The 14,404-nt window shown below is 45.6% G+C and overlaps 1 protein-coding gene across 1 annotated transcript; it reads right to left on the bottom strand.

Moving 5' to 3' along the window:
* Window positions 1-1,960: 1,960 nt before the first annotated feature.
* Window positions 1,961-9,680, bottom strand: leo1 (LEO1 homolog, Paf1/RNA polymerase II complex component). Its single transcript, XM_007906093.2, has 12 exons — window positions 9,587-9,680; window positions 7,666-8,424; window positions 6,990-7,091; window positions 6,732-6,823; window positions 6,188-6,333; window positions 5,759-5,843; window positions 5,520-5,614; window positions 4,966-5,100; window positions 4,368-4,503; window positions 3,731-3,917; window positions 2,824-2,921; window positions 1,961-2,264 (listed from the first exon to the last, which is right to left on the bottom strand). Exons 1-12 carry the CDS (start codon window positions 9,642-9,644, stop codon window positions 2,160-2,162), a joined length of 1,998 nt encoding a protein of 665 aa, XP_007904284.1. The 5' UTR covers window positions 9,645-9,680; the 3' UTR covers window positions 1,961-2,159.
* Window positions 9,681-14,404: the final 4,724 nt, after the last annotated feature.

Here is a 14,404-nt window from a genome sequence, read left to right as displayed (position 1 = left end):
TTCTTGTCATTTTCAGCACCATACATGGCCACTCGGTTGGCTTGTTAATGAACATCACATTATCTAGGTTAATAAAGTTATGATTCCTCTCCCACCCACCCACCCACCCACATGCATCAAACCATTTGATCAAAATTTTGCTTGTGAATATCTGGGGCACATACAAAATCCTAGTTGAACTGTGACCGATTGACCAGCTTCACAGAGTCAGTACTTCTCTCCCTCTCCCCCCCCCCCCCCCCCACCCCGAAGAGCCTGCCACCTTTAGAACGATCTGTTTTTGAGTTATTTAACAAAAAGGCTGAATTAAAATTGATCCTGTTTGGACAGAACAAAGATCCCCAAGCACTTGGCTTCCTTCTCAGCCTAATAATAGGAAAGTAGGCTACAGATTGTTGACGAGGAGCTCGATCAAGAGCCATGTAAAGAGGTCTAGGCATAGAAGCACGACAGCAACACCTGCAGGTCACAGAGCCTAGTGCAGCTAAACTCAGTCCAAGCTCAAAACTCCACAGAAGCTTTACAATAATAATAATAAATCTGCATTTGATATTGCACCTTATCACGTTGTTTCAGACATCTCAAAGCTGTTGCTCTCTCTTTAAAAAAAAAGCAAAACAATAGATAACCTACCAGTGCGCTTACGCGCATTGAGAATGAGAGTAGGATAAAGAATTAGGTGTGAAGAAATGGTGATCACCAGGAATAATTCACCTTTGACATTTTCTGATGTTAATTTACTCTAGTAAGTCACCAAAAGATTTTTGGATTCAGAAGCCCAAAAGTCCAGCCAGCCTTAGCCTGTGAGACCAATCGGCTTTCAAACCGAAGATCAGGCAGAATTGTGGAAAATAGTTGAATTTGCGTACATAATGCACAGTCACTAAACTTCACAATTATTTCCTGTGAAACGCTTTGGGAGGCGTTGACAACGCGCGCGATAAGGCACAACGTAAGTGCAATGGATCATTTGATTTGATTTGGAAAACTGTTCCTTTTTCAAAAACTGCAATGAAAGTCTAAGAATTAAGACTGAATTTGAGAATGTTCCACGATTCTGTGCGATCTTATATTCTGAGACAAAGTGGCCGTGGAGATGAAGTTTGGGTAGAATTTCAGAGATCGTAAAAAAAAGTGGCTGCCAATTGGACCAGACTATATTATTCCAATGCACTCATGTCTGGGTTCTGATTCTGTAATGCAGCATTCTATAATAATAATAATCCTTGCAATTTGATTTGGCGTCTTATCACATCGTGAAGATGTCTCAAAGCGCTTGACAGGATTTACGGTAAAGTGGTGTGTCTGTATTTTGTGGACGAACTGCTTCCAATTCTGCTTCCATTGTCAGCAACTGGGCCAGATGACAAGGGGCTAATTCTGCACTGTGTCGGCATTCGTGTTGTCAGGTGAGCTATTACTGCTCAGCTGTCATTGTGAGGAAGTCATAAAACCTTCACATTCCCTGAAACAGCCTCTATTCTGACAACTGACACCTTGCAGGTTCCAGACACTGTCTGGGCAAAGCAACTTTGACATCTATAAAAGGTCTCGCTGGGGAAGAATATTATTACGAAGATACATAATCACTCATGTGCTTTCTGCGCTATTACATGCAAAATGACTCGTATCTATTTACAAGCGTTTACGCACTTACAACTCCAGGGTTAGAGCTGGGTTAAAAACACAACACAATGGATATTTAATCACTGGAAATTATGCCGTAATAGTCATATACAAAGCAAGTTCCCCACTCAGAACAGAAGCAAAACTTGGTAAACAGAGTTCAGGGAAATCTTGTGCAAATCTATGCTCCATTTAGAGGTGCAATATACGTACGTTAGTTAGTATGTATATTGAAAATTGCACACAGTTGATAAAATGTGTAGCTCCCCAAAGAGAGTGTATTAAAACACTTTGCTTTGTCGACCGGGTGGAAAACAAGAAGCTTTCAAACTTGTTCAAAATTCATTACACATTTAATTTTTAAAATGTCTTGATACATACAGTGGACCGTCAAAATACATTCATTCAAACAGTTATTACTGCAAAATTTATCCCAAAACTGCGACAATAGGAAAACAGCTACTTACAGAGCAATGTACAGGTTTAGTTTTTAGACGACGCAAAGTGGGCTGCGGGGGATCGGAGGACAAACACTAATCGTCGTCTTCCTCTTCGTCACTGATCACGTACTTTTTGGCCTTTTTAGCCACGACTTTCTCGTCGTCCTCCGCTTTTCTCTTTCCGGAATGCTCACCTTCCTGAATGCACGAAGAGAGGGAAAAATTAATCACGGCCTGAATTCGCTTCTGTTCAAGTAGAAAATAGGTCATACTGCGAAAGAAAAGCCCCGCAGGTCAGCAGTGATTGCGATCTTCACCACAGCAATTATTCTTTTCACCATTATTATTTCAATACCTTAAACATTAGGACTTTGACCCCAGGGTTCAGGCCATCTCCTGGGCTCAGTGATGGTCATCTACCACTTGGGCTGGATTACTGTGCCTTTCTGCAGAGCCTCTTCCCCCACCCCCAGGCCTGGTTCAACGTATTAACCGTGAAAGACTGAAGGGTCCAGCAAACATCCTGGGAATTGATTCCAGAACCTTCCTGCTCCAACTCAATTAACTAAGCTACCCAGAATGTTCTTCGAGAAGAGGAATTCAAGTGTAAAATACGGTCCCCAACTTTGTGTGTGGAAAAAAATACATATAGTACAAAGCTGACCTGCTCCACGGAGATCTGCTATTTTTTATCTTCATCAGTTAACTTTTAGCATCACAGAAGTTTCAACTGTGCATATCTGCTTTCTGCACTAACCTCATCACTGTCCAATTTCTTCGCTTTAAGCAGCCTCTGTGTTCGGTCATCGTCAGATCCCTCATCACTGTCGGAGGAGTAGATCCGAGCCCGTTCCTCTGAAAAAGGCACGACAGATAAGCAGGCGAAAGCAGAGACTTTGAAACCGTACCCTTTATGGAACACAAAGGCTTTTAAGTGGTTTTTTTTCCCCTCTCAACCTGACTCCAGCTTTCTATTTTGGATACAGATCATGACAAATACATAAATGCATGGCGGTTCTGTTGGGATCGTGCCCCAGAAGGGTGTGAGGCAGCTTAGGTCTCCTGTGGACCATTGCAAGTGCGGTTGGTACACCCAGCTGGGGGAAAAAATGGCCGACTTCCAGGTAGTTAGGTCGCTGCTGATGTCACTTCATTGAGTAGTGATGCCAGTCGTGCTTGTGCAAGACGATGCGCAGGAAGTGGTGTAAGGGTGCAGCATCAGGTCAGAGACCATCCGGTGACCTGGATGTTGGCCATTTTTTACACGTCATTATAACGTGGCAACTGAGATAATTGGACTCTGGCCCCGGGCGACCATAATATAAACAGGCTTGCCGTGCTATGCAGAACCTCTCTCCATCAGCAGTTTTCTTAAGACTCTCCTGTTTTTGGGTCTCGTAAACATGGATCCTATTGCCAAAATTCTAAGGGGAATTTTACAATGTTGTAAGTGTGACTCAGACTTATTGGCCAGGTCATCACTAACCGAACTGTAGTAATCGTTCAATATAAATTCTCATAACAAGTCTCCAAAATAGGAAAGCAGCCGAGCTGGCTGATCTGCAATACAAAGGAACTGCATTGTTACCATAAACATGTTGGGAGCTGAATATCTCGGTAATGAAGCAATCTGTACTGACTGAGCTCTACTGAAACCTTCATACCTCGAACGCCTCCCTTGTAACGGTTCTTGATGGCAGCTAGGCTGATGGCCTCGTCACCTTCCTCTTCCTCGTCATAGCGGTCAGGCTCCAGGTAGGAGGAGCTGAGGCCGCGCTGGCTCTGCTTCTCTCTCATGCGGCGCTGTTGAGATTCCCTCCGAATGGAAGCTCGGAGACGTTCCTCCTCTTTCTGCCGGGGGAGGGAGGGAGAGAAAGGGTTGCGGAGATTTGTTTACAATTTAATAATACGAATAATCCTTGCATTTGATATAGCACCTTATTTGAACCACAGCAAAGAGATATATATATATAGAGAGAGAGAGAGAGAGCGCGAGGCCAAAAATACAATACAAAATTACATTTGTATAGCGCCTTTCATGTTGGGAGGATGCCCCAAGGCACTCTGTGCAAAAAATGTTGCGCTCTGCCCTGCGAAAATTCGTTAATGCAGTAAACTATGGAACCAATTCAATAAGTGGATACAGTACCCGCAAAAATGATTTTTTCCAAGCACCAATGTTGGTAAAAATGTGTTTACCAGCTCACAAAATAAGGTTTGTTATTTCACGGCCTGCACCCCAGTGCTAGGAGCCAAAGAGTTGGGCATTTTCCCCTTTGGCTTTCACTCAGCTTAGTTTACCTTTATCATTTCAGAGCGCTGGGATTCCGGGTCCCTGCCCGCCATAGGGAGGATTCGAATCTTCTGCGTCTTTGAACACCTGTCTGCCAGAGAAAGGGTCATCTTCCTGTGGGTCGCACTGTCCGTGGAGTGAGGCCTGCAATACATGAACAGCAGATTAAAGAGTGCCAGCCAAGCCATTCTTGTGCAGGTTTACAGCAGTGGACGTGTACTGACAGTTACTCCACGTTGCTGTACAAAATCCACCAACGTGGAGTGCTTGTATAGATTCTAATGTACTTTACCCAAATAATTGGCAGAGAGTTCATTTGCTTAACATTATTCTACATTGTTCATCATAAAAGGCATCCTTTCAACTCAAACTGATTAATTATCCAACTAGATTACTTTAATGATCTATTGGAAAACCGATTGTTTGACTTTTTATATAAAGTTTTTATACTTGCCAATGACAACAAATTGATCATGAAGAAAAACATCCCCAAAATGCTTCCAAGATATTCAGCGGGAGCCCAAGCAAGGTGGGAGATGTCAATTAAATTCAAGCGATCATTAAATCATGACACCACTGTTAAGCATCATGTGAACATCAACATACCTGAAGGTAAGCTTAGTCTTGAACACTGCCTGACCTTGCAGACCAGTTCCCTGTCTGATAAACAAATGGTTGTGGTCCCCCTGAAGCGGAGCCTTGTACACGTCAAACACTTCGTTTCCCAGGTGCAAGGACATGCTGGAACACAAGGCAAGAATAAAAAGAGCAACTTGCATCATTATTCAATACAGATGCATCTGCAGTAGACCCAGAGTCACACAACAACAAATTACATTTGTATAGTGCCTTTCATGTCAGGAGGACATCCCAAGCCGTTGGACAGTCAGGGATCTGCACCCGAGCTGGTGGTTGGAATCAGGAGGGGTGGCGGGAATAGGAGGGTGATTGAAGGCACCGTCGAAGAGAAGGGTCTTGAGACACACTACTAAAGCTCTCTCTAAAGGACACACAGAAGTCTCATCCTATAATGAATCGTTCAACTCCCCCTTGTCTTTGCGCATAGAGAAAACAACGCACAGGGAACATTAAATCTAAATTGCAAAGAACACAACCCTGGAACTCTAGGAAGCCTGGCTTCTAGTCTTTGTCAGCGTTACCTTCCGTCTGACCATTTGACGATTCGAGCATTACTTTCACGGGACTCGGTTCCTTCCTCGTCTTTGCGTACTCGCCAGCGGATTGTGTTCTCAACCTACAGCAAAGAGAGATCCTTTAATGTGATGTGCTCATATTTCTGCTCAAACTATTTTATCACTCCCGCCAAAAACAAACAGCAAATGGCTACTGTTCCAACTGTTCAGGATGTTCAATAATCCACTGGGCAACAGGTACATACTTTCAGTTTCAGTCTTGTTCTGCCTTCTTCGTCCAACATTTCCTCATCTTCAAATTCATCTTCATAGTACTGAGAATCAAACGGCCTGAAACAAGAACCCGCACGTAAAGAACATTACATTTACCAGCAAGAACCACGGCTATTACAGCAGTTTTCAAAGATTGATCCGAGATGTTACAAAGCACTAATATCGAGAAGGCTTATATGCACTTTGTGTCAGACGATCATTTTGATATTCCCATACAATAGCAACAACTTGCATTTATATAGCGTTCTTCACTTAGGCCAGCGTCTCGGGAGGGCTGATAGGGGACAATACAATGAAATGAAGCTTGTATTAATTTGGAAGATCAATCGGGTGACATTTCCCGGCCTGTACATTCGTGCTAGCACTCAAGAACACGTTAAGCTGCAGCCTGGTTTGCATACCTGGGCTCCACACTAAGAAAGTTAGGCAGTTTAACAAAATACAAGTCGTTGCCAAGATCGGTGTTCACTTTAGGAATCTCGACTTCTATCCTCGTTTCCTGGATGGGTTCCTCTTCTGGTTGATCGTTATCCATGCCATACTCATCCTAAAATAGAAAGATGAGCAGCTAAACCTCTCCTCTGGTTAGAGTGGACACAATGCTGGGAGTGCATTGCAAGCAACGTTACGCTATATACTTGAACTGGAAATGCTTGTTGCCAAGACAGCACTGCACAAATGCAGGAGATGACTTAATTTGAGACACCCCAGATTTTTGATGAAAACAAGAGTCGTCAAGAAACAGCGAAACATTTCTCTCGACTTTTATCAGTACAGAAAAATGAATGACATTGCTACGGTCACCCAGTTCCCCGTTCATTGTCAACGATAATATCAAATGTCAACTATAACGATACTCTGGTAAACCAGCAACATAATACCATCAATTTTTTTTTTAAAAAAGCGTGTTTGTATAACTTAAGAGATCCTTAAGTAGGGACTTACAGGAGGTTGGCCTGGAGTGGGAGGTTTCTCGCCTTCACTGTCAGAAGAAATGTCATCTGCACCACCGAATAGATCATCCCCTTCTATTTTATCTGCAACACAGTCAAGATAGTCAGCACAAGTTAACAAACAAAAACACCCGGGTTAGCTTCCAGGAGTTTTTTTTAAAAATGCATTAAAAATTACAAGTTGTCCAAATAATGAGGTTTCAAACTCAACTTGCACCTCGTCTCTGCAACAAACCGTTTACAAAATTACCTTTGTCTTTTACATCGCCGTCAGAGTCAGAATCTGATTCAATTAACTTTTTCGACTTCTGTCTGACAATTTCATCCTCACTGTCACTGCCTCGTGCAGACACTGCAATCAAAAGTAACGCAGCACTCAATTTCAGTTCAAAACCTACAGGGCCCCAACATTCCTCTTACACTGAAAGTGCGGGAGAATCATTCAAGAAAGAACAATTCTGGTTGGAGTGAAATTCTCTCTAATGCACACAGATTGCAAGCACTTGAATGGTTTAAAAAGTAGCACAGGAATATTTCTGGATAAATTTACTAATAATATAAAACCATAATAATTGACGAAAATAGGAATCCCTGTAACCTGCTCAAAGGTGCTTGCAGGCAAGGATTGCAACTCTCTTCAGGAATCACAGTACTTGATATTTTTCAATGCAGCAAATAGCACGATTTGCTGAAAGTTAAGAACTAGATGCCACGTGCACTCCTCTTCAGAGTGCAAAAATCATGGTCCCTGTAGAAGCCGGGCAAGCCAATTGGAGGCATGATACAGCTCTGTTACACTAATGTAATGGGGAAAAGGGTTAATTATGTTGGAACATTTAAGAGCCAAAATTACAGGGAGGCATAGGTTTCCCTTTTGATGGCTTAAACCCCGATTCATTGTTACTTTTCATAGTAAAAATTCTTGCCTGATTTGTGCTCTTGTTCCTCGTCGGAAAGGTGCTGCTCTTCTTCTGAATGCCGGTGGTTTCCCTCTACATCTGACTGATCGCTCCTGGACTCTTGCTCCCACTTCTCATCTTCAGAAGGCGGCCCCTTAGGAGAACCCGCTGCCTCCGAATGGTTAGTAGCAGCATCGGATTGGGAATGGGCGCTGTCTGCCTCAGACCGGGGGCTGGCAGCCTCAAATCCCGAATGGGCCGTGCCAGCCTCGGATCGTGGGCTTCCGGCCTCGGATCGGGAACGGGCGCTGCCAGGCTCTGAATGAGGGCTGCCAGGTTCTGAATGAGGGCTGCCAGGCTCTGAACGAGGGCTGCCAGGCTCGGACCGAGAACGACCGCTGTCGGCCTCGGAGCGAACGCTGGGAGCTTCCGAATGGACACTGCCAGCATCAGAGTGGACACTGGCAGCGTCTTGGTCATCAAAGGGCTGTTCCTCAGAACCACTATGGTGCTCTGCATCCGACTGCTCGTTGGCCTCTTGGTCACTGTGTGCCGAGGCTATGGATTGATTGTCCGACCTGTCCTCACTCCCACTGTGCCTGGAGACTGCCTCGTCCTCACTGTCCTCACCAAACAGTTCTTTATTGCTGGGCTTCGCTGCTTCTCGGTCACCATCTTCGTCGTCGTTTCCATCCTCCCTCTCACTCTCGCTCCCTGAGGGGTTGCTTCCGGAAGCTATGTGTTCCTGCACTGAATCCGAGTCAGATCCGGATCCCAAATCAAAATCTGTGAACACAATCAATCAGTTTCATGTCAACCTATCCATACTCTTCCATTATGTCCTCCATCACATTATTCAGCACTGGATACACTGCACACTTTGTGACTAGTTAACTGCACAATAATAATCCTTGCCTTTGTCACAGGACCTTTCACGTTAAACTGTCTCAAAATGTTTCAGAGAGAATCGTTAAGTTCAATGACTGTATCTGTTGGCAATACAATATTACATTTGTATAGCGCCTTTCACGCCGGGATGACGTCCCAAGGCGTTGGATAGTCAGGCAGTGTCCCATAAACATCCATGAAATTTGGGCCATTTTAAGGAACTGTTGGCCGGGACACTGGGAGAAACTCACTTCCCTTTTCGAACAGTGCTATGGATTCATTAACATTAATCTGAAGAAGCAGAGAGGATGACCATACGTCTCCCAATGAGGCATTGTGTCCCTGGGACCAAACCTTCCCTGTCTTGAGTTCAGCAACAAACAGAACTGGACCAACACAATTAATTCTAACGCAAGATACACTGCTCAGAGTACTACGGTCCGGCCACTCATGCAACAAACTTCTCTCGTAACTGCCAGCGTCAGGAATTGGGGTGAGTTCAAGTTGTTTTGATACAGTGCGTGTCCTCGGATTGGGATTAACAATAACAATGAGAATAATAAATAAAATAACCATCCCTTGCATTTGACACAGCGCCTTATCGGGTCTTCGAGACGTCTCACGGGGTACAGCATAAGGTGAATTGACTGCATACTTTGACCAGGGAGTGGGGGGGGGGGGGGGGGGAGGGGGGGGGATAGAAATATGGTCACCCCATCACTCCATCTCACCCCCCCCACCCCCAGCAGTGTCCCTGGCCTCACTCAGCCCCCCCCTGACGTAACCCTCTCCCGGTGGTTCATTACCCTCCGGTGGGTGCAGAGAGGTAATACCTAACAATAACGACGACGACGACAACAACAACAACCACCGCCCTTTGCGTTTGATACAGCGGCTCATCGCGCCCTCGGGAGGCGTCTCCGGGCGCTTGACGGGAATGTACCGTCAAGTGGTGCAAAGCGCTTGACGGAGACCGAGCGGCGGGGGGGGGGAGGGGGTGGAGCGGGGGGAGGGGGTGGGGGAGGAGGTGGGTGGGTGGGTGGGGGTGAAAGGCTATCACCTTTCTGCTCCGGATCGCTGTCGGCTTCGCTACCGAACAAGTCGGCCATACCCGCCATCTTTCCCGACGTCGTAAAGAGAGGCGGAAAAAAAAAACCGCCGTCAAAGCGTTCGCTCTTTACGACATGGAGTGGAGGGGGAGAGGGGGGGGGAGGGAAGTGCGTGGTGGAGACCGGAAATGCGTCAGAGTGGGCGGGGCGAAGGGCAGGCGGGGGCGGGGTTTGTTTTCACGCCCGATTGGTTGCGCGGCAACGGGAAAAACCGCCCGATTGGGCGTGAAGAATAAACCGTGTGTGTAAAAAAGAAAAGGGTTTTTATTTTATTTATTTTTTTGGGGGGTGGAGGGGCGAGTCCCTGGTTTTTTATTAACTTTATTTGTTTAAAAAAAATTGAAACGTCTTTGTTTTTCCCTTTTTTTAAAAAAAATTTTTTTTTTTACCCCCCCCCCCCACCCCCTCACCACCCCGACGCGGTTTCGAACCCCCTACTAACAAAAAAAAATTGGGGTCACTGTACTCAACCGCCGCGGCACTTCGGCCGCCGCGTCTCGCCCGCACGGTAAGGCGGTCGATTCACGTCACAGTGCATTCTGTGAAGCGCTTCGAGACGCCCCCCCCCCCCCCCGGCCCCCCCCCCATGACATGGAAAGGCGCGCAAACAGCTGTGGAGTGAATGACTGATCTTTATCTGGGGGGGGGCGTGGGGGGGTTGTCGGCCAAGACACCTGGACAGGCAGATGGGATGGACTCCACACGAGTCTCCTCATCCCTTCTCCCGTATTATATTAATAATAATAATAATAATAATCCTCGCATTTGATATAGCGCTTTTCACGTCGGGAGGACGTCCCGAAGCGCTTCACAGAACGCACTGTAAAGTGAAGTGACTGTATATTTGTGGGCGAACGCGGCAGCCAATTGCACACAGCAATGCCCCACAAACAGTCGTGGATTGAAAGTGACCCAATTTAATTATAGTTTTTGGTTTTTGGAGGGATTATTATTGCGCCATAGCCTTCTCCCTCATGTATACATCAAACGTACTCTTAAATATATTGAGGTTTCCTGTTTCAACTATAGCGTCCGTCAGTGAATTCCACAACCTCACCACCCTCTGCGTAAGTAAGTAACTTCCTCCTAAACTTCCTTCTGTCTTATATTTACGCCCCCTCATTTTAGACTTGCCAACAAGTGGAAAGAAACAGACCATCACGTTGAACCCTTTCGTTATTTTAAAACATTTAGGATTTAGTTACTAAAGATGTTGTTACTGCATTGTAATCGGACGCACAAGGACACTATTTTGAACGCAGTGTCATTCAAAAAAATGATTAATTCTGTTACGATAAATCTGATGCGAGCTGGAGGTATGGTAATAAGTGATGTTGCCGTGACTCAAAGCAATTGTACAAAATTGATGGATGTCAAAAATGCCATAAAATATACATTATTTAAAAATTCCCAGTTGTAACCCAGGGTTGGAGCACCACCCAGTGGTCGAGACAAAGGCAACGTTATCCTCCCCGACATGAGTCTTTGCCTTCAGGAGAGGAACAGAGAACATTGAATTGGGGGAAAAAATAAGTCAAAACATCCACACACGTAGTTAAGTACTACACAAAAGGCATTCATTATATCCTTGACTTCTGTGAGGCACGGTTTGGAAATTCTGCCACAAGTGTAGTTTGCCAACTATCCTGCAAGTGTTCAGGAAGCCGATGAATTAGAATGGCAGCTGGAATGTTTGGTGGGGGAGGAGGAGGAGAGCCAAAAGGTCTTCAGATTTTGAGACCGCCGTACAACCCCAAAATGTAGAGGTAGGAACGGAGACACAGGAAGAGTAGCTGCCGAGACACGATACTGGCAAGGTATACCCAGAAAGATTTAACAATTCAATGAGAGTTGCCAAAGAAAAACAATTCTGTCGAATGGCCAAGTTAAACATGGAATTGGATAAGGAGTGCAGTCAAACTAAATTGTAATTCTAAGCAGAGAAGTACTCCAGCTGTTTCCCTGGAGAACCTGTGTTATGTGGGAAACGCAAAGCATTTCGCTGTTTCTTAGAACTTTATTAATAATATCAGGACAAACATTTTGTGGAATGGATTAGCATAGTGGCACAAAAGACCAAAAGCTCAAAGTCTTGAATTTCAGAAATGGTTTCAGAAAAGAGTTCCACAGGATATGGGTCTTAAGGTGGAAAAAAGCTCTGGTTAAACACTGTTCATTGACTTCTTGACCCTATCCCATCTAGTACTAGCTGAGGGGAGAGCAAGGGAAAGAAATGAAAAATCAGAAGAGAATTTGCTATCTTGGTCACTTGCACGCAAACTTTCTTCAAAATAGAGAGAGGAAACAATGCAAATAACACTTTTAACAGTTTTGAAATTCGGCCTACCGTCTATTGCTAGTTTCTTACACAAGTGCTTTCAAGCACTGTTCAAGTTTTGGCCGTGTCTTGCATAGTCGCTGGGCAACTGCTTGGACAGAGCGGTTGACAAGCTTGGCTTGTAACCTCACATCCTGCATGTACCCATGGCTGGAGTGCCACTTCGAAGCATGAGCTGAGCTCACTAATTGAAATGCTGCCAATTTAGCAGAGGAACGACACAAACAAATATAAAAAGGGACTTTCAGAAATGCAAAGGCACAAGAAAGTACGCTTTCATTCTTTGATGTGAAATCCCAAATTTTAGAGCAACCATGAACTCGCCAGAGGTGCGCACAGTAAGCCAAATGTCAAACGTTTCGAAAAAGAGTGGATTAAGTCATAACATTTGGTTTCTGAAGGATTGGAGCCTGTTGGATCTGTGACAAATTTATTCCAAATGTTACACAAAATACAGGAGAAGGAACAATGTTCCTCCGTTCTGCGACTGCGTGCTATTTGTGTTTTAAGCCGCATTATGGTGGCAATTACGTATAGTCAGTTTATGAAGCAACTATCCAATACTCAAAGCAAATGTACGAATATATAAAAGAGCACAATTTGGCACCAGAAAATCTTCCCACAGTTGATGCCAAACAACGCTGTTGTGCAGCTGCCTGTGGTTGATTTTTTGTTAACACAACAAGATAAAATCAGATATTAAAGAATATAAAATTAAAAGCAGATCGATTCTCTGAGGGCAGAGTTCTAATCAGAGTTCCCATCTACACCGATGGAATATTATCTGTGGCTTCTTCAGATTTGAGAGACTGAGGAACTTTTCTCAGTGGCTGCCAATATGCACTGTTGAGTTTTCTTTCACATTGGAGACCGAGAGAAAGGATAAACAGCCAGAGATTAATCAACAACAGGAAAAGATTACTAATAAGGCGAGTAAAACAAACAAAAAGTGAAGAATGGACTCTGCTGTATTAGAAAAAGATGTTAAGTGGTATTTCTATAAAAACTGAACCAAATTTTTTTGGATTTTTTATGATGGGCCAGGCTGGCTACAGAATATATCACAGAGAATCAACTTGATTCCAATTATTCGATAGTTTACTCGTCCAACCAAACCCTGCAAGCTAAAGCCCTAGCGGGTAAGGTGGTCCGAGCTGGACAATCAGCGGGAAAGCTTGCCAGACAGCAATACCAATGGTAAACTGTGCAATATCCAGCTTTCCGGAGAGTTGTTTAAGAAGCACGATAGGTTAGACTCCAGCAGTGCTCCAACGCACACTCTGGGGTCCCCAAGCCGTGGCCTAGGGCCAACCTGCGCCTAATACCTTCTGGAATTAGGAAAGCCGGATGCATCCCCACCAGAGGGGAAGAGTGCGCATTTCATTCCAACAATCGACCTCTGGGATTCCCACGTGCAGTCGGGATGCACGGAAATGTCAGCTGGGTTTGCAAACCCTTAGTTTAAGCATGGTGATGGGTTTCCGCCTGCGTCAGACACCCGGCCAAAAAGAAAAAAATGTTTGGGGAAGGCTGCGTTCCTGCTTCAAGGCAGTTTCAGGGCCTTGGGACGTCCTCCCGACGTGAAGAGCGCTAACACAAATGCAATCTTTGTTGGTGGTGGTGGTGGTGGTTTCAGGCATTAACGACAGCAAACCCTTTACATTTTGGGTGCGGCGCCGTGCAGCGCCATTCACCGATTTGCTACAATAATAATAATAATAATCCTTGCATTTGATATAGCGCTTTTCACGTCAGGAGGACGTCCCGAAGCGCTTCACAGAACGCACTGCAAAGCGAATTGGCCGTATATTTGTGGGCGAACGCGGCGGCCGATTGGGCGCAGCGACGTCCCACAAACAGCCGTGGATTGAAAATGACCAATTTCATTATTATTTGGGGGTTTTGGAGGGATTATGATTAGGGCTCTGTGTGGGGTAAGGAAACTTGCCCGAGGTTTGGCCCTGACCTGCCCGGGGCTTGAAACCCGGGTCTCTCGCTCGCAAAGCGAGTGCTCTCACCACTGAGCCACGAGGGAGTGTAGTGACTGTGTGTGTGTGTGGGGGGCGACTCGCATTCCACAGCTCGCCTGCAGAGAGCGCTCTGCCTTGCAAAGGGGGGGAAACGCCTCGCTCGCCCATTCAGAAAAAAAAGACCACTACAACTCCCAGCGCCCCGCCCCGCCCCCTCGCTTGCTACTGCGATTGCGCGACTCCGTCATTCCCCCCCCCCCCCCACCGCCCACCACCTCTCCGCGCGCGCTGAACCCGGCCTCGATCCGGCAGGCGGGGTGGGGGAGGGGCAGGCGTGAGAAAGCGGCTTGCTGATTTGCCGGAGCGGAATGTCAATCAGGTGACGCGGCGACGTTACGTCACCGCGGCGCGAGGCGATTGGCTGGCTGGGGAGAAAAAGGGGTGGGCTTCCGGGAGTGTGT

This window comes from Callorhinchus milii, unplaced genomic scaffold (genome assembly GCF_018977255.1).
Source record: "Callorhinchus milii isolate IMCB2004 unplaced genomic scaffold, IMCB_Cmil_1.0 Scaffold26, whole genome shotgun sequence".
NCBI classification, from domain to species: Eukaryota; Metazoa; Chordata; class Chondrichthyes; order Chimaeriformes; family Callorhinchidae; genus Callorhinchus; species Callorhinchus milii.
This window is presented reverse-complemented; position numbering and strand designations above follow the sequence as displayed.

Coding starts and splice junctions, on each gene's coding strand:
- leo1 (XM_007906093.2), bottom strand. CDS start 9,644: ATGGCGGGTATGGCCGACTTGTTCGGTAGCGAAGCCGACAGCGATCCG. Junction 6,334..6,731: donor CCACTCCAGGCCAACCTCCT/GTAAGTCCCTAC, acceptor TTTCTATTTTAG/GATGAGTATGGCATGGATAA. Junction 5,101..5,519: donor GTCAAATGGTCAGACGGAAG/GTAACGCTGACA, acceptor CTTGTGTTCCAG/CATGTCCTTGCACCTGGGAA.